The sequence below is a fragment of the Dreissena polymorpha genome, chromosome 4, assembly GCF_020536995.1.
Source record: "Dreissena polymorpha isolate Duluth1 chromosome 4, UMN_Dpol_1.0, whole genome shotgun sequence".
NCBI classification, from domain to species: domain Eukaryota; kingdom Metazoa; phylum Mollusca; class Bivalvia; order Myida; family Dreissenidae; genus Dreissena; species Dreissena polymorpha.
This window is the reverse complement of record NC_068358.1, coordinates 87,006,403-87,031,040: the sequence shown is the minus strand read 5'-3', so window position 1 is coordinate 87,031,040 and position 24,638 is coordinate 87,006,403. Positions and strand designations below refer to the sequence as shown.

General features: G+C 34.3%; 2 protein-coding genes across 8 annotated transcripts in view; one reads left to right on the top strand and one right to left on the bottom strand.

Annotated features, from left to right (window-relative positions):
• The window catches only part of LOC127877308 (band 4.1-like protein 4A), a 75,909-nt gene extending 65,441 nt beyond the window's left edge, over nt 1–10,468 (bottom strand). For 3 of the 7 annotated variants that reach the window (XM_052423022.1, XM_052423025.1, XM_052423024.1), the window contains exon 1: nt 9,864–10,467. In XM_052423022.1, coding sequence (XP_052278982.1) covers nt 9,864–9,992 — 129 coding nt within the window. In that variant the 5' untranslated portion in view covers nt 9,993–10,467. Of the gene's footprint in view, nt 1–9,863 lie in introns of all 7 variants that reach the window. The other 4 variants (XM_052423026.1, XM_052423027.1, XM_052423023.1 and 1 more) reach the window with 2 other exon arrangements.
• A 3,674-nt stretch (nt 10,469–14,142) lies between these two features.
• Nucleotides 14,143–23,067, top strand: LOC127879659 (protein FAM184A-like). Its single transcript, XM_052426632.1, is given in 6 exon segments — nt 14,143–14,489; nt 16,930–17,549; nt 17,551–17,853; nt 18,586–18,741; nt 19,891–19,995; nt 22,285–23,067. Coding segments are annotated over 5 exon segments (1,173 nt in total). The 5' UTR covers nt 14,143–14,489; nt 16,930–17,078; the 3' UTR covers nt 22,423–23,067.
• Nucleotides 23,068–24,638: the final 1,571 nt, after the last annotated feature.

Here is a 24,638-nt window from a genome sequence, read left to right as displayed (position 1 = left end):
TTTAAATTATCAGGATTAATTTTTTTTAATAAGTGGTCAAAATAGTGTAATCCTGAGTTATTTGTTCCTGCATTTTCTTTTAATATGTGTTTAAAGGATCTTGTTCGCAAAGTTTGGCCTTCATGAAGTTCTTCTATAATCGTCAACAATCTTTTAATTTGATACAGATACGTGTAAACAGCGGAATAAAAAAGAGGTAGTATAATGACAAGAATAGAATTTTCAAACCATTAAATAAAACAAGAGCTGTGTTTGTGAAACACAATGCCCCCTACAACGCTTTGAAGCTGCACAGATGCTATTTTACAGAAATTTGTTAAGTCCAAGGGCCAGAACTTCGTTAAACATCAATGGAACCAAACAAAACTCACACTTCATCTGTAAGTCATGTAGGTAGACTCACATTCTAAAAATCAGGTACATATCTGAAAGTGTTTCGTAAAATACCTCTGGAAAGCTGTTATTATAGAGAAAATACCTCTGGAAAGCTGTTATTATAGAGAAAATACCTCTGGAAAGCTGTTATTATAGAGAAAATACCTCTGGAAAGCTGTTATTATAGAGAAAATACCTCTGGAATGCTGTTATTATAGAGAAAATACCTCTGGAAAGATGTTATTATAGAGAAAATACCTCTGGAAAGATGTTATTATAGAGAAAATACCTCTGGAAAGCTGTTATTATAGAGAAAATACCTCTGGAAAGCTGTTATTATAGAGAAAATACCTCTGGAAAGCTGTTATTATAGAGAAAATGTCTAAGTCCAAGGCCCACAACTTTGCCAAAAATCAATAGACCAGAACCAAACTCACACTTCATCTGTTAATAATGTAAGAAGACTCACACACCAAAAATCTGGTCAATATCTCAATGTTAATCTTTGACAAAACAGTTGGAAAATTTTCATTTTGACAATCGGCAAACTAGTCCCTTTAAGTACATGTTTTGAACTGTACAAAAGTTAGTATATTGTTTATATTTGCATCAAAATGTTGCAGCTAATTTGCTTCACCAATAAGTAGGAAATTTGCAAAATGCTTGCATCAAAAACCTATTCAGCATCAATTGAAAACCCTTTCATGTAAAAACTTAGTCCAAATAATTAGAAGAAATCTAAAAATTACGTCGATGTATATCGACCTCATATTTATAGGAGTAGTAACAAGAGCTGTCTTCATAGGATGACATATGCCCCCCGAAAAACGCTTTGAGAGAAGTTATGAGCATTTTTCCAAACCTAAACGCAGATTTCAAAACCTAAACGCTGACCCTAAGTTCATGGTCAAGGTCAAATGGGTCAAAATTTGTGTGCGTATGGAAAGGCCTTGTCCATATAAACATGCATACCAAATATGAAGGTTACATCTGAAGCGACATAGAAGCTATGAACATTATCGAAACCTAAACGCAGATTTCGAAATCTAAATGCAGAACCTAAGTTCATGGTCAAGGTCAAAGGGGTCAAAATTTGTGTGCGTATGGACAGGCCTTGTCCACGTACACATGCATACCAAATATGAAGGTTAGATCTGAAGCGACATAGAAGTTATGAGCATTTTTCGAAACCTAAAAGCAGATTTCGAAACCTTAACGCGGACCCTTAGTTCAAGGTCAAAGGGGTCAAAACTTGTGTGCGTATGGAAAGGCCTTGTCCACATACACATGCATACCACATATGAAGGTTAGATCTGAAGCGACATAGAAGTTATGAGCATTTTTCGAAACAAAAAAGCAGATTTCGAAACCTAAAGGGGAACCCAAGTTCAAGGTCAAAGGAGTAAAAATGTGTGTGCGTATGGAAAGGCCTTGTCAATATACACATGCATACCAAATATGAAGGTTACATCTGAAGCAACATAGAAGTTATGAAAAAATTATCAAAAAGTGTGACGGACAGACAGACGAACAGACAGGCAGGCAAACAGTGCTCTCACTAAAAACTTAAATAAACAACAAAATCCTAATAAATGTTTAAATAACAAGAAATGTGTTTGTCAGAAACACAATGCCCCCTACTGCCCCGCTTTGACCTTTGACCTTGAAGGATGACCTTGACCCTTCACCACTCAAAATGTGCAACTCTATGAGATACACATGCATGCCAAATATCAAGTTGCTATGTGAAGGGACATAGAATTTATTAGCATTTTTCGAAACCTAAACGCGAAACCTAAGCGCAAAGTGTGACGGAAGGACAGACAGACAGACAGTCCGATCACTATATGCCCTCCTTCATGGGCATAAAAATGTTAAAGTTAGTTTTGCTACATGTGACTTGTGTGAGAATTTTTTCCAAATTCTGTCTGCGAATATCTATAGCCAATAATTGGAAAAACATAAATTATTGAATTAAGGGATTGATAGAATATATTAACTCCAGTGGTTATAAAAACTGAACACATTTTTTGTTCTATATAATAAAAGATTATTATTATTAGCTTATTTCACTCCACATGACTGAACTTCCAATGCTTTGTTTACCTTAAACTTTAACAAATCAGAGGCGGCTTTTGTGTTTGCAAAGCAAATTAATAAAGATGGCCAAAGAGAGCTGTCAACATACAGTGTATAGATAAGATCACACCCAAGTTATCGACACATTCCTCAATGTATTATTAGGATCAATTTGTATAAAATTAACCAACCCATCCATTGGTAACTCATCCTTCTTTTGTGCCTTAAATCAGATTTTGTCTACATTGAAGATAGGCATGACCTCTGGAGGGCAAGATAATAATATGGAAGAATATTCACTGTCGCCGAATATTTTAATGGTATACATATATATATGCAATACAAAGGCAGTGGGTGGGCCGATACAGGCGAACCTTTACCTCCACATAGCGATATATAACACAAATTGTGCATTCCAATAATAATGTGAGGTCTACAGAAATACTGCACATAACCACTACATAATTATATGACAAACACTATACATTTGTAGCTGTAGTATTGTACATTTTATGGATTAAATTGTTAAATCGTTGGTTTATTACTTCATTCTACTTGGAGGTGATGAAATTGACCAGTCGCCAAATTATTGATCGCTCCGCCCACATAGTCACGTGGTCTAGTGATCAGAAAACTCCGACAAGCACACCGTTTATGATAGCGGATTAGGCAAGTGAAAAACTATAATTGTAACGATGTATCATGCTATTTTCTACAATATAAATTGTTAAAGCCGCACACAAAACTAAACTTTGTAAAACTTTAATACAATCATAAATTCTTTAGAGAGAAATGGCTTAATAAAAATAAATGAGTAAACGACAGACCAACTATCAGAAACGTTTCATATACATATTATAGGGAGTTGAATAAAAATCAATTGTAAAAATGAACATTTATTTCATATTGATTTGGAACTTGTATTAAACAGACTTACAGTGAATTGGGTGGCTATTCATTTTTGAAAATATTTTTATTAAATGCAAATGACACATCTATATCATTATGGTTTTTGTGTTTCTTTAAAATGTTTAGATCTTTGTTTTATTGTGTTATTTTTAAAAAGACACTGATTCTTTTTATTTAGATATAATTTAAATTTTGATTGTAATCATAATTTAATAAAGGCCTATTTTTGTAGTTTCATAAACAGATAGTCTGATATGCATTTTATTTCATGTATTTTTAATGAGAACCAGTTACCGGTACATTTCACTATCGAAAAATGAAATGTTGGTATTACGGTGCTGTTCACGAACATTAGAATGGAATATATTAAGCATATTATGCATTTGTTAATTTATAACAAGATAGACCTTATATGTTCATTGCAATGTTCACATTTTTCCCCGTATCAATATATGTTGTATTAGAAATGTTGTCGTTGTTGTATTATATGCCGTACATTTTATACCTGAAGTCGCTAAAGCTGGCTAAGCCGCGTTGAAATCACCTTTTTGTTGTTTTTACTTTAGTTAAAACACTTTATAAGTTTACAATTTATAATGATTTCCTTGTTAATGATCCACAGAAAATAAATGTATACTTGGAAATTATTCAAGTAATTAAATAGTTTTCTTTTCTTGTGTACAGTACCTAACAATGCCTTAATGTTCCTTCATTCTGAGATCCGCGCAACATACTGTCATTTATTAATTATGATATCGACAATTACGCTGAGATTATTAATAAGCATGTGTGGCAATTATTATGTTGCCCAAACTGCTTAATAATATTGTGCATCAAACGGTTTAACACGTTTGATAGAAAACACAACTGTTGTGGTCAAACTATTTATTGTGTTTGTTTTCTCATTACTCGTTCAGATGTTCAAGAAATAAAGGTAAAATAAATACCTTTTATAAAGTATGTACGGGTATAGCACCTACAATTTTGAATAATGATCAAACAGTTATGATCAGGCATTTGATATCAAATCTGTGTAAACTCTTAAAAATTACGTCCATTCCATATGTACGACATGCTGTGTTTGAACTTTGTCGGACAAAATGGCGGCTAGATAAGCGTTGCTGAGGGGTGTGTGAAAACTCGCTATCTGATTGGCTGATAGTTTTATTTGATTGACAGCTGGTGACTGGTCAATTGGTTGGGAACAACCTTTCTGTATATAATGTCTTCTCTTTGTTCAATCATGTTACAACATGAAAAATATAATAAAAACAATAACAGACAAGTAAGTACGTCAAACAGTCTATGAATGAAGACAATACTGAGCCAGTGTCCGACAAATCCATTGCCCGGAGCCCGTGGGCTACCGAAATTTTTCATCGGGCTATTGAAATTTTCCAGCTGACGCCCGCCGGGCTACTATAAATCTATAAGAGCGGTAGCCCGGTTTATTGACAGACATACGTAGAATAAACACGCTGACCATGTGTTTGTACACTGTGTATTGCTTATAATCCGATAACAAAGTGCAATCAATTTTCTAATCAGTCACCAATCACTTGCGGCACAGTAACAGTGTATTTTAATCATCCGATCAGAATCAACATTTGTTGTCTGCTAATAATATAATTAGAGCTGGTTGGATAGTTGGCGCATATGATGCAACATCAGTTCGCAGTATGGAATTCTTTGTTAACCGCAACAATGAGTAAGAGCGACAAAGTTTTTGATGTCGTTAAATATCCAAGGACGCCGAACATTAAATAAATCAAAACAATAGCGGATTCTTCAAAACGGTATTAAACGAAACCGAAAATGAATATTATTAACAATGGTGGGAACGCGGTTAACACCTGCTAATTAGTTTGCATTGTCAATTAATAATTGGATTAATCGACTGTTAATCAATAATCCCATATATGCCCGATTTATATTTTTAAAACCAAATTATGGGTGGGTAATATAGACGATAAGAGTCATAAACAAAAACGTTTGAAATTTTCTAAAGTGTCAAATGAATTTCAGCATATGGATCTATTTAAAGATATGATGAAATAAGCTCCCAATCAGGACCGTTGTATTGCAACATGTGTAAATCACTAGCCACGGATTGCACGCGTTGTGTACAGCTATTTTAGGTTACAAAATTCTACATTTAATAAATGAATTTCTTTGTCCAGATAAAAGCACGTGAAAATTTGCGTTAGTGTATTTATTTATAAATATAAATTTCGTAGCTGGTACAACATTGAGATCATTTAATTTCCATTAAAAGTATCGTTGTGAATTTCAACTAAAGTACCGGGTTATCTCGCGAATTATTTGGCATTGACATTTCCTCTTAATAAAATATAATGTAAACACGCTGTATCGTTACCGTTACGCTGTATCAGTTCCTTCATTATTGAAACAATTATTGTATTGTATACTGACTGCACACAAGTGTCGTAACATACGGATGCAATACGTAAATTCGGACAGTACTTAAAGTCGGACACAAGTAAAAAAAATGATTTAATACTCTTGATTTCTTGAAACTCGGTATTTGTTGTTAAAAAGGGCAATTTCATTGATTAACACCATACGAGTCAATCGTATTGATCATCTAAACGCTTTATTTACGTTTTCGACTTTAAGTACACATATATGTGCACATACATGTAATATCTACATGTAGTATATGATTTTCTTTGGTACATTTACATTTAAGAACAAGGTTCCTGTACTGTAACATTGATTTACGGAATTGACAGTGTACATCAGACTACTTGCTGTATAATGTATATGTATGTATACATATTATGTATATGTAAATGAAGAAATAAAATAAAGATGAAAACCTGCCTCTTATCATTTTGTAGGAAAATTGTATGGGCTACCAAATATTTTTATTTGTAGCCCAGTGGGCTACCTGAGAAATAAGAAATTTGTCGGACACTGACTGAGCTTTAATTTTAAATGGTACGTTAGAGCCTTTTTTTCGCCAAAATACTCTTTGATCTTTGGCCTAATTCCCCACCTTATTGTTTGCGCTCTGTGGGTCTGTCTGTGGGTCTGTCTGTCACACTTTTCTGGATCCTGCGATAACTTTAAAAGTTCTTCATATTTTTTCATGAAACTTGAAACATGGTCAGATGGCAATATGGAGATTTATGCATGTCTTTTCGTTTTGTTCCTACGTCAAGAATGCTGGTGGCAATGGCAACAAATAAAATTAAATTAATAAAAAAATTCTGACAATGGTGGAGCCGGTAGGGGACATATATTGCTTGGCAATAGTCTTGTTTATTAAAAGTTTATATTCTCCCCAATAATCACAAAATGTCCCTACTGTCTATATACAAAAGCCAAATGTTGATACTCCATAAAAAAAAATTATAAGAAATAAACTAAAGATTTAAAAAATTTAAATATAGACAGATGAACAGTTGTACCAATATATATACATGTATCTGTGTAAACCTTTACAATGGTTGTGTATGAAATTGTATTGGTGAAAGAATGACATTGTTAGTGTTAGTAAAATTTGATGTTAAACATTATGTGTAATGATTCAGTTGTTATAGTGCATATTGAATTAACTATACATTTAAATAACATATCTTAAACAATCTGAATGAGCAACTTCTGTATACAAACAATTTACATGACTTTTATACAATTAAAAACACAAAATACACTATAAGAATTTAACAATTAACGCATACATATGCTGATATAACATCTGCAAAGTAAAACTCAAAATATCAAAATACATATCCAACAAGTTTTTATTCATTTGAATGTTTCTTTCATACATTGTTCGAAAAGGGAACTCTTTAGATTATAACACCAAAACAGTGCTTTTTTCCTTCTTTTTAAAGTACCAGAAAACAGCACTTTCCCAATAGGAAAAAAAATACAAAAACTAAATATATATAATATTGACAACTTGACAACACCAAGTTATCAATTTAAAAGTATTTATGAGCAAAAACTTAAATACGCTATATAATTTCCCAATGCGAAGCCATCATGACGTGAATTTTCCCTTTTTCAGGGTTTTTTGTGCCCATTTTGCCCTATTGGTCAATGGACTGGTATCGATACTTTTCCCAGTTGGGCAAAAAAACATACTATTCAATATGCCTTTCAACATGGAAATCATCATATCAATTTATTGTTAACAGTTAAAGTTCAGTGCTACTCTCATTTGATACTTTTCAAATTATTGCAGAGCAAATAAAGGAAAACTTAGTTTAAATCGTTCTGAATCATTTCAGATTATATTACCTCTCTAAATAAACTCCTTCAATTAAACTCTCAAATTTATTGATGCTTACAAATTTAAACCTATCGCATATCTGAATGAGGATTTCTTATTAGAAATTGATACTGTTTAAGTCTCATTCCTCCTTTTGTTATCTTAAAGGGCTATTGAAGTAACAAAAGCATAAGTGTTTGAGTTTTAAATCACAAATAAGAGTTTTTCCAATTAGAAAAAAAATCTTCCATATACCATGTAAATTGGTAATTTTGTTGCTGATACCTTTATCTGAATAAATGAACTTTAAAATACACAGAAAAATAAGTAATAGTTATAAAGGAATATTTCTAATTCCAGTGAAATCAACCATACTGGTTGGTCAGTTTTTAATCTTAATAAGTTGGAATTCAGAATAAATAGTTTACAAATATTGACATTCCAAAGGACTTATACCAAAAGTGCTTCTATATAAATACCTATGAAATATTGACTTTCAAAAATTAAATCATTTCACTCAATTTATGATTACCTTTGTCGCTTTGGTGGCAAAATTCTTCTAGTTGGTGCAAAAGCAAATATTGACTGTAAGTGAATACACAAAGCACAGAATGCTGGTCATAGTTTCCAAGTTACAGTTGAACTATAAATTATGTATAAAATGTAAATAATACATTAATATTGAATGCAATGCAGTACTAGTAGTTATCAATTACACTACCTAAAAAAGTTTTTTCCCCAATCAAAAGGGCCCCGGCCCAATTCCCAAAATGGTGAAAAAAACACGTACTGATTTGTTGGCAGAGACTGAGCAACAACAATATATGCTATTTGTATTTGAATGGGTTAAAATATTGTCTGCACAAAAAGGCAAATATTTGTGGCAGCATTTACCTGATGATAAAAATTATTCCACAAAAGTTAAAAAATATTATATTTATTTATAATAATACTTTATTTTACTTAATAGAATAAAGAATTGTCATGAATGGAGACTTCGTATATGTACCACCAGGCCTTTTCCTGGCCATTTTGGGAAAATGCAATTGTGTGAACTGCAAATTGTTTGCATAAAAATTATTAGTCCACTGATTTGGGAAACAATAATTCTTTAATTCTTCATAATAATTTAAATAATAAGAGCAAGATGTAATTGAAATAAAATTCAGATATTATATTCACAAGACACTTCTCAAAAAACTAGTTGTTTCAGTAATTTTTTTTTTTCCAATTGGGAATTTATTACTTTGGGAATGAGTCTGTAGATACGCTAGCAAAAGGCCTGACCACTGCCACTTGGCATGAACAAAGTCGGACCATTTTTGGAGACTATGTCTACATTTGAATGCATATAGGCATTTGCACATGTTCACACTTATTTATTATGAATGAGGTCTTAACAACATTGTTGTTTGTTAACAAAGGATGTTGTTGATAGCGTCATATACATGGAGATTTCAGTCAATCAGTTATCATGTAAATCTGCTGAAATTCAACAAAATGACATTTTATTCATGCAATTTTGACAAAGATTCAAATTTGCATGCATACATTATCGTCACGTGGGAGGCAATGAGGCATACCTAATTTACAATATTGTTTATAACCATTTAGTGATTTACACAATTTATGGTCAAATTGCAACATTCTCTTCATCTCCCTAGCCAACTGGATCCATTAGTTGGACCTTTGTAAATATAAGGCAAAAATAAATGACACAAAATTATACTGTCAGTTATTGTCAAAATGACACGTGTTTTATCAATGCAAGGGCCCATGCCCCATCCCTAAAATGAAGGAGAATAACATCATCAAAATACAAATGTACATGCTATGGGCAGTCATATGTGGTACAATGTCTCCAGGAAAATGGTAATGGTCTTCTGGCACCAAGTATTAGTGGTAAGAAGTCTCCGTAATATATTGGGGGGGTCCATCTTAAAAAATGGCTATTTTCACAATTTTCCGAAGTTTGCGAATCAAAATAGGTCACAATTTTTTAAAGTCTGTTACTCATTTTTTTACACACTTTTGAGAACTTTGAAACTTAAATTTTCAAAAAAGTTTGCAAGTAATTTTTCTAAAAATTGAGGCCAATTCACAAAGAAAGGGTAAAAAACCCTGATATTCTAATAATAAGTAATGTAATTCAATTCAACTTGAAACATTCGTATGATTCCCAAGCCTCCTGTGTCATTTTGTGTATGCTTACATATTTTACATTTTACATGCACTTAAATAGAAATACATGTATTACCTTGTAAGGAATGAAGTATTCAGACTCGTCCAAAAATATTATTTTACACTGCGACTTGTCTCCAGTCTGTTTAATATCCTTGTTTCCACCTCGAAGGAACTTTGGCAAAAATCTTGAAAGTCTTGACATTTTGTTTAGCGTCTGAACATCTGTAAACAAAGAGCTGAACACACATGTCAGCTATGCACAATAACATATAAGGTTCAGTTTATATTACACCACCAGTAAATCTGACACACTATGCGCTTTTAATGGCAAAACAACATTTGTCACCCAAAGAACACATGAACTCTGTTATTCCTTCACATACACTGAACTTTTATAACGTAAACTCTAAGCCAAAGGCTTCAATTTTGACTTCATCACAATATATTGCTTAAATTGTTTTATAATAGATCACTGATTGCTCCTCTTAGTCATATATTCCCGCCAATTAACACCTGTCCAGCAGCAACAAAGCGGCATTCTTTGATCTAACAACACCTAACGTGTGTAAATAAAATGCATATCGATACTAAATAATCTGTCAATGTTTTCTCTATTTGTTTTCATGCTGCGTAAAGGTAGATAATTCTCACCTGTCCGCAATGCATTATGGGAATGGTATTTGATTCAACGCGGTAGATTTTACAGGTGATAACGGCTCCACCGGTTTCATAACATAAGCGATTTAATTATCAGACACAGTATAATTTTCTATGTTGTAGTGGAGGGATATCGTATAATGAAGTCATTTTGGTAGTCTTGCAAATAATACGTAACGCACCGGTATATTGTCCTTATTTCCATCAACTTTCTTCCCAATAGTTTAGTAGGACAACCCGGACTTTACTCAACGTACATTGTGCGCTGAGTTACCGTTCCTGTATTCATTGCACGTGAGCACATTGTTCGTCTTGATCGTTCCTATTCGTTGAAATTGGCTTAAGTATGCGTTTAAGTGAAAAAACGTTTGATTCATATCCCATTGTATTGTAATTGTTATACACGTTAACACACTTAACTCGCAACACATCTTTTATTCGTTTGTTTCAATCGATTTCGACAAATTGAATTTGGAATTTCGATCTAAAAAAAATTATTAATTGTTGGTTATCTCCCAGATTTTTTTCCAATTTATCTTCTGTACGAAGACATCAAAACAAGTAAGCAACATCACTGTAAGGTAAAGACACGATGTTAATCCATGCATAGCAGTGTTAAATAAAAATGAATATTTATGTGTGTTCACCACAAAATTGAATGTTTCACCAAAGACCTATAGATCTTTGGTTTCACATTCTGATTTAGCATCGTGTATAATTGAAGGCACATAGTCCCTGGTGAATATTTGTGGAATGGTCATTCGTTCCAAAATACGGGCTTGTTAAAGTTAAAGATTTTATTTGCGTAATTCCATCTGCACGTGCAACACAAACCGCACACGGGCTAGACTACTACCGGAACAGACAGAGCGTTAAGGGTGAAAAATTACAATGCTTTTGTGTGGATACAGTTTTGAACGACCTGTAACGTCAAAGAAGTATGAAATATCGAAGTGATAACTTTAACCGTTTTCAATTATTATAATATCTTTTGATAGCTATGTATTATTTTGATAAAATTTGCACAATATATTTTTCATCGTATAAGATAAAGTATACTTTCATATATTCATAGCACTGATTATTCATTTGTACAAATAAAATGCTGAAAGGCCCCCCTCCCCCCACTTCCAAAGTTTGAACCTTACATTAGATAGAATATCATTATAGATGTGTTCATTTGTTATTGACATCATTTTGCTTATTCGTTTTTATTGTTGTTGTTTTTTCTCTAAGTTTCGCCTGCATGCATTACCGTATTAGGCAAAACGTATCAAAGGATGACGTTCTAACTGTCACGGTTTCCACCGTTTGAAGCATGACGTGGTTCTTCGTCCAATATGATCACCATACAATTGACACTATTGATACAACATGGTCATGTTGACCATCGTGTAAAATGTCCATGGTATGATTGGCACGTTCAATATTTATTTCAACGACGATAATCACTGTGTAAGCATTGTTTTATACAAAAATGACATATTGCACATGCAACAAACATATTCCATGGTGTTCATTACTGTATATAATATCTTTTATTAAAGTATGTAATGACAGATTAGCGGATTAGCGACTTAAGTTTAGGAGAGGTTAGTTCTTTCTAGTCTTGCCCCATGTTTAAGGTGTATTGCACTAGTTTCTGTCCACCTTCTCGACTTTGGACTCACACGGTCTTATTTAAGGACCGATACAGTGACCTACTGTATTTGTAGATGTTGCAACGCTTGAACATTACTCGGCTGCTGTTAGAAAAAATGGTCCATTTTCTCTTCGGTGTTTGTGATAATTCACCTTTTACAACATATCACAAATACATATGTTTGTCAATATATTAAGAAAGTGTTTCTTGTTAGTATGTCTAAGTTTTATTGTTATCGTTGTTATTATTTTATTAAACCATTTCTCGATGCTATTAGATATGCATATTGGTCTATTTTTCAAGTACATATGTTTTTCATTATATTACCCTAATGCATTTATCCAAGTATTCATTAAAGAGGACTTTTCACAGATTTTGGCATGTTTTCATGTTTGTCAATAAATGCTTTCCATTGATAAATGTAAACATTTGCTCTAAAAAGCTCTAGTAAAAAAATCAAGAAAAAAAAATAAATAAATAAATAAAAAATACCCTCAATAGGGCTCGAACCACTGACCCCAGGAGCCCTGGAGTAAAAAATCTACTATTTAGACCCTCGACCATCCTTCCGCATGCAATTCAGGATGTATTTTATACTATAAATAAGCAATCCTCGTAGTTTCACAAAATATAACGACAACAACAGAACTCTCCAAATAATTCAATCGTTTCGCGTTGCAACGCTTTATAATTTTCAGGCGTTTAAATCGTCAAAAGATGCATATAATGGCTATATTCGAGCATGGTCAATGTTCAGTATTACTGTTTCCTCACAAATATCATAACTAAATCGAAAATTTGCGAATCTGAAACAACTTTGTTAAATTTTGTCAATTTACCAAAACGTGAAAAGGCCCCTTTAAATATCTGTGAAAATACCCATGTAGACGTATAGTCATTACGCTCAAAGTGAAAAAGCACCAGCCCCACTTAACTAATCAAAGTGATAGTTTTTGTTCTGTTTGAGACTGATTAATGTTGACAGCCTTAACTAATCCCGACTTGACCGAACACCCGCCAGTTTTTATTGATAAATCAATTGAACACAAACACTACCAACGGTGGGATTTTAATCTGTAAAAACGCGACTTGACAGGAAATAGATATCTTTTCGCCATGTAATTGCTTCGATAAATAATCGGTTTTACAAGCAAGAGCAGAGTTATATTAGTATTTTCGGATAGCACCGATATATAGTGTAATGGAAATTTAGCTAGCGGAATTGATTGTGTATCTTTTATAATGGTAACTATGAGAAGTACGTTTTGCCTTTGCAATACTATATTTGTTCTGTTGTTTAAATGTTTGAAGTTGAGTTCATCTAGTAAGATCTAACAAAACATTATTACTGGGTTTTTTTTCCATGTGAAATACATTTATATACAGTATGTTTTATTAGATCTATTTATTCAAACTTTTCGTTAACTTAATAGCATGTAATAGTAATTATCAATAATGATACACGTTTACAGTAATAAACGGAAAAGTTCTGATTACACGACAACTTGCTGCCCCATACCAACGCTGACCAAATTGAAGGTCGGTGATACATATATAAAGAAGTATTAACCACTATAACTTTAATAAATGTATACAACATCGTGAGTTCCATTCAAAGTGAGCGCAAAAGTATACGAGCGGGTGCAGTATCTAATGTTTCAGAGTTTAATAACTAGTAACATTACTTTCTATACTTTAAGCTATAATAATGAAGAAGTGTCAAACAAAGAGGAAATGTCAAATAAATAATTATCAGGATGTCAATTACTCATTGGCAAGGCGCTATAAGAATTGAAATCGGACTGAAATATATTTGATGACTACTGTAAACAGCTCTTTTGATAACAACGTTTATCTGTCTGTCCAGGATACAAATGGATTCAATATTTGTAAACCATAAGGGTGTACTTGATATTATTCAAGTTTCTAGCAGTGTCATGTTTTGCATTGTTCACTTCTCTTTAATCACAGATCTGTTTGTTTTATTGTTCATTTCCTTTAATCACAAATCTATATTTTAATCTGAAACAATACCTCAGTGTACTCGCAGACATTAAAACTAACTCCAGTCAGAGTGTCGAAACATAACGCGGGTTGACTTTGCAGTGCATAGTATAGTTGTATATGGCGTTGAAAGATATTTTAAATATAAACATATCGGCCTAGCACCGGGTTATAAGGTATCGATTTAACACAGATAACTTGAAAATAGTTGAGACATACTCGGATTGTTACGTTCGAAGTGTAAATACATTATAGTTTAACCCAACGACAGACGTTTCGACTCGTTTAAATAAATAACGACGATGTTTGGTTGTGAAAATGCACCATACGTTAAATACTTGGATTTAATATCATTGATTTTGATTTTGATCGGATTATGATGTACCGATATGGCTGGTAATGTTGTAATTATTGTTCATATTCTTTGCTTATCTCAGCCTGTACACTATGTTAAAGGGACCTTTTCACAGATTTTGTCATGTATTGAAGTTTGTCTTTAAATGCTTTATATTGATAAACGTAAGCATTGAATATAAAAAGCTCCAGTAAAAAAAGTAGAATAAAATTTAAAAAAAGAAAAAAGTAACCCTCAACTGGGCTCGAAAGACTGACCCCTGGAGTAAAAGTCTATCGCTTAGATCACTTGGCCAGCCGTGCTCTTACAATGCGAGGTGTATTTTTATACTTTATCTAAGCAATCCTCATAGTATCACAAAATATAAAGACAACAACAGAACTCTCCAAATTATTAAATCGTTTCGTGTTGCTGCGCTTTATCATTTTCAGGTTTTTAAATCGTCAAAATATGCATATAATGAATATTTTAGAGCATGGTAAATGTTCAGTATAACTATTTTCTCACAAATATCATAACTACAACGAAAATTTGCGAATTCTGAAACGTGTATTTTTTATTTTGTGAAGTTATCAAAACGTGAAAAGGCCCCTTTAAGATTTAATACTGGGGGCAACCACGTTTCCGACGGCTCCTTTTTTGGTAGACCATTAAATTTGTTGTATTCCATGTTGAAATTTCTTTTAGCTTTTATGCATTGGATTATATTCGCAAAATCAAGTTTGATGTATATACAGAAAGATATTGATAACAGATCTGGAAGAGGTTATTTCATTATCATATATCCTTATTAAAGAGGAAACTAACTCGTTTATGGAATACAAAACGGAAAGTTAACGGAAAAACAAGTAACGCTAATATAACCATACTCTTGTTTTATGGAAATGTTAATGGAACATACACCTGTTGTGTTTTTCGTCTGATTGCAATATGATACGTGCATCCAACTAGTTAAACCCAATAGCGCCATATACATATTGTCGTGCATTTAATTTGCTTTTCAAATGCAAGACATGCAAAAGTGTAATAACCCAACATGCCTGTCATGCTTGTATTGAAACGCTCTCGTATTTATTATATCTGTACCATACCTTATTATTATTGCGTTCAAACATTATAACAGAAGCTTGCGCAAGCACGCAGTGAAAGTAAAATAACAAAATTGTGTTTACCATGTTAAGTGCGATCTCTTTTGTGATTGAATAAGTTATTGATATTACATTTAACATCGAGAGCTATAGTCTTCAAAAAGCCTTAAGTCGGCTTATAAACTTGTCTGGATAATTGCAGGCCTTTAAATAGGTAAGGTAATTGGGGATAGATCTATTGAATTTGGAGTACCGATCTTATTGATTCCCATTATAAGGGAATTTATTTATCAAAATCAATCGAAGCATTAGAAACTGATAATTGCATGTCCAAATACATTTCGAAACTTGTATTTATCCTAAACCCAGAGGGTATCAATACGTTCTACAATAAAAGAAAATGGTTTAAAAGGGGGCAATTTATGTTTCCTTCTTAATATGTCTCCATGTATACAGGTTATGTTTATATACGAGAGCAATTATATCTCAAACGCTTGTGTAATACTCTTGCGTGTAAAATAATTGCAAAAATGGATTTAGTTGGCGTCATTCAACCAGGTTTTCAACTATGAGTTGTTCGCTTAACTTCCCATGTTAAAGCTCACGAGTTAAAAAAATAGCAAATCTATTATTTCAGAACCAAAAAGGCTTCCATTTAAGTGTTTTTGGCAGCTTTAATGTAAAATGTTGCTAGCGGAAAAAAAGAAAATATTTAACGACCTTACACATGAAGGTGTTGGCTATTACAGTAAGTTAGTGAAGAAATTCCGAGAACACTTCGAAACGCATTTATTGCGATTGTTAGGCTTATTTTCTGTCAATTTTAAAAAGAGCGTTCATGTATGCGGCTATCCACCTTCCTAATCAAAATGTGATATTATTTGCAATTTTGTTAGAATTTGAAGAAATCTTAAATTGTTCACAGGTTTTCGTATTTTTTGAGAAATTGTATTGTCAGAATACGCTGACAAAATAGCGATGTAATGTTTGGAACAGATTGATATAATTATAGTTACAAGAAGAAAATATAAAATAAAATAAAGTGCCTTCCCTGCGGCTCGAACCCCGGGCCTCTCGAATAAAAATATAACGCTCGACCACTAAACCACACAAGCTCTTTAGTAAATGGAGGTTCTCTAAGCCCTAAATTGGTGATACATGTTTTTGCATGTATTTGTGTGATTTGTGTGATAGTGTTTGATGAACAGCGATTCACACGCTTTATCGATTTCCGATTTCGATTCGTAATTTTCGATCAAGGAATAGATATTTAAAACATTTTTCTTGTTACGAAGCATTATTTAGCTTGTGTAAATATACATGCATTGGATTGTTAAATTACAATTTTGCAAGACTGTGTACGGGTCTCTTTAAAATACGATTTATTTTTCAGATTCTCAATTGAATAGGAGTAATGCGGCTATGACCTCTGCACCTTTTTACCATTAAAATGTGATCCGTTTATAAGACATCGAGCATTTCACAGTAATTAATTGTCAAATAAAAACATCCGTATTCTCCTGTTCATCAACTGAACATAATATGGCGGACAAAGTTAAGCGGACGCTGGAGTTTCGCATGTCGAAGAAGGTGGCAGAGTTGACGCAAGTTGTCCACATGCTGTTCACGAGAAATCACGAAAAAGAAGTGGAAATAGACGCACTGAAAGACTGCTACGAACACGAAATAACGCTAGTAATAGATGACGCGCGAGAGCGAATTCGAAAACTCGAAGATAGGGTTACAGAGCTCGATAGAAAATTGGAACGCGAGAAGAACAAACAGAAAGAGGTTGTTAAGGAAGTTGTTGCGCAAGAGAGTTCGGAAAAGGAGGACGAGTGGAGACGACGACTCGTGGCAGCTGAGAAAGCTCTGAATGATGAGAAACTTGAGACGCAGCATTTGAGAGATTTGTTGATAAATGCTCAAAAAGATATTGAGAAGTTGAGACAAAAAATCGAAGAACATTTACATTCTAAAGCTGACGAAATTCAGTGGCGTGAAGTAGAATTAGCCTAATCTCAGGAAACAAAACGCGGACCTTGAACGGACGCTGAAACAAAAAACTTTGCAAGAAAACGATGCAATTAAACAGTTAGAGAAGCGAAATGAAAAGCTGGAACAGGAATGTGTTGAAATGCAAATGTTGTTAGACGAGACTTATAGAGAGAAAGAGGCCTTGTTGGCGCGGGTGAAACAATTGGACAGTGAATTGAAAGCGTTGAAAAAGGATTTTCAGAAAAAGGTGTCCGATGTTGTTCATCATAATAACATTGTGAAGGTCCCTCGCAACACACCGGTTCAACAAACATACAATGTAGGTTATATCATTACTGCGTGGATGTATTTTTGTTTGTAGATATTAATAAACTTATCTACTCATAGATGATCCAATCTAAATGATAATTTATGCGACTAATTTGTATTTTATTGGCTGTATAATTTTGTCGTGAATGGTATATTTTGAATACGTGTTGGAAAATATATCATGTTAGAGAAATTGAAGTACATTTTTGATGTTTTTTATGAACACTTTGTTAACGCATCGTACGACTACATCTTATGATTTCCAGCAGATATATATTTACCCGTTTTACTCTCTGTGATCATGTGACGCTACCTTTCATGTGATAATCTTGTGGCGTCTTCTTAGGCTTTGTAAAGAATGCGTTCAAAACAGATCCAGACCAGATTGCTAATTTTAGAGAAGCCCCTTTTCTGATTTTTTTCTATTAAAGTAAGTGACTTTTTGTATATAAGTTGTTAGAAACATTCCTCACTTTTTCCCAAAACATGCAAAAACATTTTCACCATCTGTCTTTGAAAACGTTCAATTGTTTTTCATATATTTACCATGTTCAGTACATAATCCATATATCCATTCACCAATCTACGAATATGTCACTTCAAACATGTCTTTGTTCTATAAAAACTCTGTGAATAAGTTAATAAAACATTTCTTGCGAACTCTTAAATCATGTAAATAACCCCCCCCCCCCCCCCAACAATATGTGAACTAGTTGCTTTAAAAACACTGTTTCCGTTTCAGACGTACAACGACGAGCTGGAGCGCCTCAGAGCGGAAGTGCGGCGTTACCGACTGGAGCTACAGAACCGGGACGCCAACTTCAACCGAGTGTTCACGGATCAGAACCCTCTCATCGTGGACCCCCGGGCCGGCTTGATCGGCGTGCACTCTAGTCAGGTGCGTGTTGATGATAATGCCTGTGCGTAAAGTTACGTACAAGATTAGGCTAAGCAGTTCGCACAAGCTAATCAAGACAGACACTTTCCTCTTTTATGGACTTTTTCGTTTAAACGAAAGTATCTCTTAAATGGAAACCCCTGCAAGGAGGAAAGTGTAGTCCCTGATTAGCATAGGCAAATCTGGAACGACTTTTAAGCACATGCATTTAGCCATGTTTTCATAGAGCGCATCTCATATGTTTATGATATGAGTCGCGTTCTGAGAAAACTGAGCATAATGAATGTTCGTAAAGTGTCGTCCCAGATTAGCCTGTGCAGTCCGCTCAGGCTAATCATGGACGACACTTTCCGCTGTTATGGTATTTTTAGTTTCAAGAAAGTCCCTTCTTACCGAAAATCAAGTTTATGCGGAAAATGTCGTCCCTGATTAGCCTGTGCGGACTGCGGACGACACTTTACGCACATGCATAAAACCAAGTTTTCTCAGAACAAGGCTCATACGTTTATAATATATTGTGTTATGCGATGCACGCATTTGGACGTAGATGACTGTGTCGTATTGGCTTCACGAAATGAATTTAATATGAATTTGTATTAAGTCCGATATTTAACCCCGTTGGAATTAAGTCATTCTGTAATTTGGTCAATGTATTCATATTTGGAGACAAGGGTTGCACGGTTAATAAGTAAATAAATAACTTGCATTTTGATAATCATATATTGTAATCAAATTCAATACATGAATCAAGTAAATGTAAATGTACCTACCGGTACTTGCAAATGATTGACCATGGGTTACAAGAATATATACGATGACCACAACCCTGCATCTGACCGGGCTTGCGTACATTTTGGTATTGTTGTTTTATTATTCGGGGTTCTGATTTTGAAACTCTAATTTATTATTTATGTTTAACTTTTTCTTACAAAAGAGGCTAGGCACATAGCATTATTGTTTGTATTATTGGTTTTGCATATCGCATAACGTAAACACTAATAACATGCATAAATTATGTATCACTCTGTCACCCTAATGACTACATGAATTTTTGTTGATCACGTTCAAACCACGCGAACAATACAATTTAGTAAAATAGACCCAACTGTTATTGGAGAAATCTATAGCACCTGTATGCGTGTTTGGCAGGTTTTGAGTAGCCGGCCGACGAGCCACACCACGGTGTCCCCCCTGGCGGTGCAGGGCCGCGAGAGGTCCTTCTCCTACGACATCGTCCAAGGATTCGAGGAAACCGTGAGTCCGAAATAATTTACTTATTTGGAAAACTCACTATTCCGGCGGAACAAGGCTGACCTTTTTAAAATCTTTGAAAAATATATACAAAACAAACTGTTATTAATTGAATGAAATTACCATTGGTGCTTAAAATGTTTTAACAGATTCCTAGGGGGATAAAAGTCTTTCAAAATTCGAGTGCATTTTCGGGTAAGCTACATGTAATGGACGCTCTCACAGTAATGTTACTAAAGTTCCGAGCATAGCTCATAGTTCATGACGTCAGCTCTAACGAGTCTGTGGAGGTTATTTTGCCGATGTTGTTAACAAATGGTTAATTGAGCCGCGTTCTGAGAAAACTGGGCTTAATACCTGTACGTAAAGTGTCGTCCCAGATTAGCCTGTGCAGTCCGCACAGGCTAATCAGGGACGATACTTTCCGCCTAAATTGGATTTTTGCTAAGAAGAGACTTCATTTAAACGAAAAATACCATAACAGCGGAAAGTGTCGTCCCTGATTAGCCTGTGCGAACTGCACAGGCTAATCTGGGACAACACTTTACGCACATGCATTAAGCCCAGTTTTCTCAGAACGCGACTCTATTATTTCGTTTACGGATGTCGGAGAGATAACAATAGCGAACTTAACACCATAAATCGGAAAACAGCTTATTAGGAATTCAGCAAAAGCATTTTCGGACAATCTAGCTCACTTGGTAGAACGTAAGAAATGTGAAGAATGATTTATACGCCCATCCCTTTCCCTAACCTCTGATTCAAGTAGGACAGTTGCCAGTGTCTGCCGAATGCCGAATGAGCACATTGTGCTGGTTTCAAGGCAGCTTAGATTCGAAAATCTTTCCTTTGAATGTGTGAGTAGGTTTACCAACTTCTGTTATTTGTCTGAAAAACAAGTACTGTTGGACAAAGGCAAAAACACAAAACGAATAACTAACAAACTTCTGGTCGGTTTTCAAAATTGAGTTGCTGCTTCATAAGACTAGCTTTTTCGGCGTAGCTGTTTTATCCAGCTTTTCACCTTAAATGACCTTAACATAACGCCAGCAAACCCGAATGAATACAATCGAATATGTCATGGGCTGATTTTAGCATTATTCCCCGTGATATTGGCGTCTTTTTAGTATAGGATGTAACACTGTTCAGTGAAGGGAAATGCGGAATACTTTCTGCATGTGCAAACGATACATAGACACACAGTTTGGATTAATTACAATTACGCATTAGCGGTAAATTCCATGCCCAAGTCTTTCAGGCTTAGTAAATCGTCTGGGGAAGACGCAATTTACTATCAATAAACGCCGTATGTTGATATCACAGTGTTGCTTTCAATGTATCAAACAACATGAATTTAAAGGAAATATATAAATGAAAACCTATCCGTAAATGTAATTTGTCATGTATTGTGAGAAAAAAACTACCGACATAGTATGGTGTCCATAATAGAAGAAAAATCGTTTAAATATCTAGACACACATATGTGACGTGCACGGTCAGTATTTTTGAAAATCTTTCCTGCAAGTCAGAATAGGCTAGACGTTTTCCATTTGTCTATGAATAACGCAGTGTGACTTCAATTTTCTATCGTAAAGTATCGTGGTTAAATATTCCGTTTACAAGATGCGATGATATTTTTAAAGACCCGCGTCATGTGAAAATGGGTCTTATGCAATATGCTGCCATCGTAGCTCCACCCCCGTCTGCGCATCCGCAGTCTTGTCAGGATATGCATACTGAGGAGGATACTCAGCAGATACCACGCAACCTTGTGTGCTTTTTTATAGCGGAAAGCACTGCCCCTGACCAGACTGCGCACGTGCGCGGTCTGTGCTTAAGTTACGCTGGCCGCAATTGCCAGAAAACCAAGTTCGCATGACGCGGGTGTAATAGTGTTATTTGAATATGTGCACAAAACTGTGTCTTAATCAAATATAAACATACCATTTTTTCTATGACGAAGACATAAATTCATAATAAGCCATGTGGGGACACAAATGATGTGATCTCACGTTGTAAAATGTTTATCTACAAACACTATTCTGTGGTTTACTATACTTGCACTTCATAACAAACATTTGTTGGATTATGCTACTATTAACTGACAAAAGGACACAATAATACTTAAGCCTTTGTTTTTAGGTTAATAACCTAGAAACGTAAATTTTCTACATTTATTTCAAAGTAAAAGTATACGCCGAATATATTTTTTAAAGACAGTTATTGTTGTTGATGTTTTTTTTATTGTTTTATATAATGATCCAACATGTTTTGTGCTTTTATTTCCCGCAGAGGAGACCCAACTCACGATCGTCGCTGTCTTCCGCGTCGTCGGCCAAGCTGCCAACCCTGTCGGCCGACCAGCGCGCACGCCTCACCAAACTTATGAAGCCCCGCCCACTTCCGAAGGAAATGCTCTATTCCAAGTAGCCATGGTTACGTAGTGTTGTAAACTGATGGAATCCCTCGTCGAAGTACTCATGGCTTTAGACGTTTGTAGTGGGAAACTTCATGAGTTAAGACGTGTTGACGAACAGATTAATTCCAATTGTCCAACAATTGTTATTTGCTTAATGACGTCCGTATCTGATCTGATTTAAGTATATATACAAGTTCAAATTAAATTATTTGAACTCATCGAAAAAGTGCATAAACAATATTTTGTGTTGATGTGAAATAAACCGCACATTTTGTATCAACTATTCTTCAGTGCAGCTAAGGCATCAACATGTTTCTGTAAAAAGAATCGGTGTTTGCATCAACCAGATATACTTCAGCTGTGACATGACAACAGTCGTTGAATATTACAAGTCGGTTTTTATAAGCAGTTAATATAAGAAATTAGTCGCGTAAAACTTTCGGAATGTGAATTGAAACAGTCATAATACGGAACCAAATGATAGTTCATTCAATTAATGTGTAGTGTTGACGTTATTACATTCATGACATATTATGTATGTTCATGTACTTGCTGATTAGTGTTCATGCCATTGAGTTCTCATGTACAATCTCGGTACTGCTATAGTGCTTTAGAAAGTAGAGTGTTGCTCCTTATATTAAAACGTGAAAATCCTACGCGTTTGCTGTGTTTTTTTAAATTCCGAATATCATGCTGCCGCTTTCAACAAAGCTCCGAAGGGATATCAAACTCAAGTTGTACTTAAAATTTCAGATACAATTTTATTTACAAAATAATCCAGTGAGGTTTTGGGGCTTACGGATGGCAAAATTCATTATCAGTTCAGCAATATTTCTTTAAATAGTATTCATTTTAACATTTAATGTCTAAGTGATTAGGCTAATAGGGGAATCCACATTCTGTCACGTACTCTCTATAGGTCAATGCTTGTGTCGTACCTCAAGACAACAGGCATATTACGAAATTAAGTAATGTTCATTATTAACTTTCATTCAGAACTTATTTTCAACTCTTTTGTCATAATAGTACATTGCGGCATGAAAACCTTAATTATAGTGAATTTCGCATTAAAACCATAAAGTTTAATCATACACATACACCGTCTGGCCGCTTGGTAACCTTCACATTGAACCCTCTTTGGTAGCTACAATTTACCGCAAATTAAGGTACACAGGAAATCAAAAAGTAAATGTTGGTACCTTACATAAACATAAATTGTCGCATTATTTATCAGTAATTAATGCCATGAATGCTTAAACAATATTTTATTAATTATAAAAGGCATATTTTCACGAGTTCCATTAGTTCCGCTGCTTTTTAAATTAAAAAACACAAACAGAAGAATACGCAATTCTAGTTGTTCTTAGTGTTACTCAAATTTATAAAAGCGAACAGGTAAGGGTGCATACTTCATTAGGGTGCATACTTCATTTATCATGACTTGAAAAGATTCATGAAAAAGGGATATATTTATTTAATACTCTAAGCAATTGTACAGCTTATTATGCAGAACGAGTCAAACGCACTATTCGAAGCATGGTTGTTAGATTGTTGAAAAATATACATATATATTTAGTACTTTTATCGTTTACAATTACAATAATAGCCCTCATTGTGGTTTTCATGGTCCACCCAGTAAAATTTCAAGGAAAAAAACGCAACGAAAAATTAACAAAATAACATGATATTGAATGTCAACTTTGACGTTAAGCGGGAAGTATTCAAGCCCCAATCCGTAATAATATTGGACGAGTTTCACTATCATGCGCGTTGTGTAAAAATGACTTCACCACCAAGATAGGTGGCGGAAATACCCAAGCGGTTTACGGAAAACAAGATCATCGTTTTTAGTATCATAATATGTTTTGCCATTCCTCTTGATGATTCCAATCGTTTAAGAATATACATATTTATAAAATAGCATTTTTCGTAATAAAATCGGCATTTGAGCTTCAAACTCAAAGGGGCAATTGCACTTTACAGGTACGTAAAAAAAGAACGGAAAAACGTACCCTAACGCTTACCCTAACCCGCAACACCTAACACCTAACGCAACACCTAATAATCCTTTTTATCCTATATATTTCCTTAGTATCGGGGTCTACCGTGCCCAAATCCCCGTTTTTCGATAGTGGTAAACAACTCTTTATTTATTTTCAGAAGGTACCGGTTAAGTGCAATCTAGCCAAACTCAAATACTGAGTGAAGTGTACACTTGTGCAAAAGT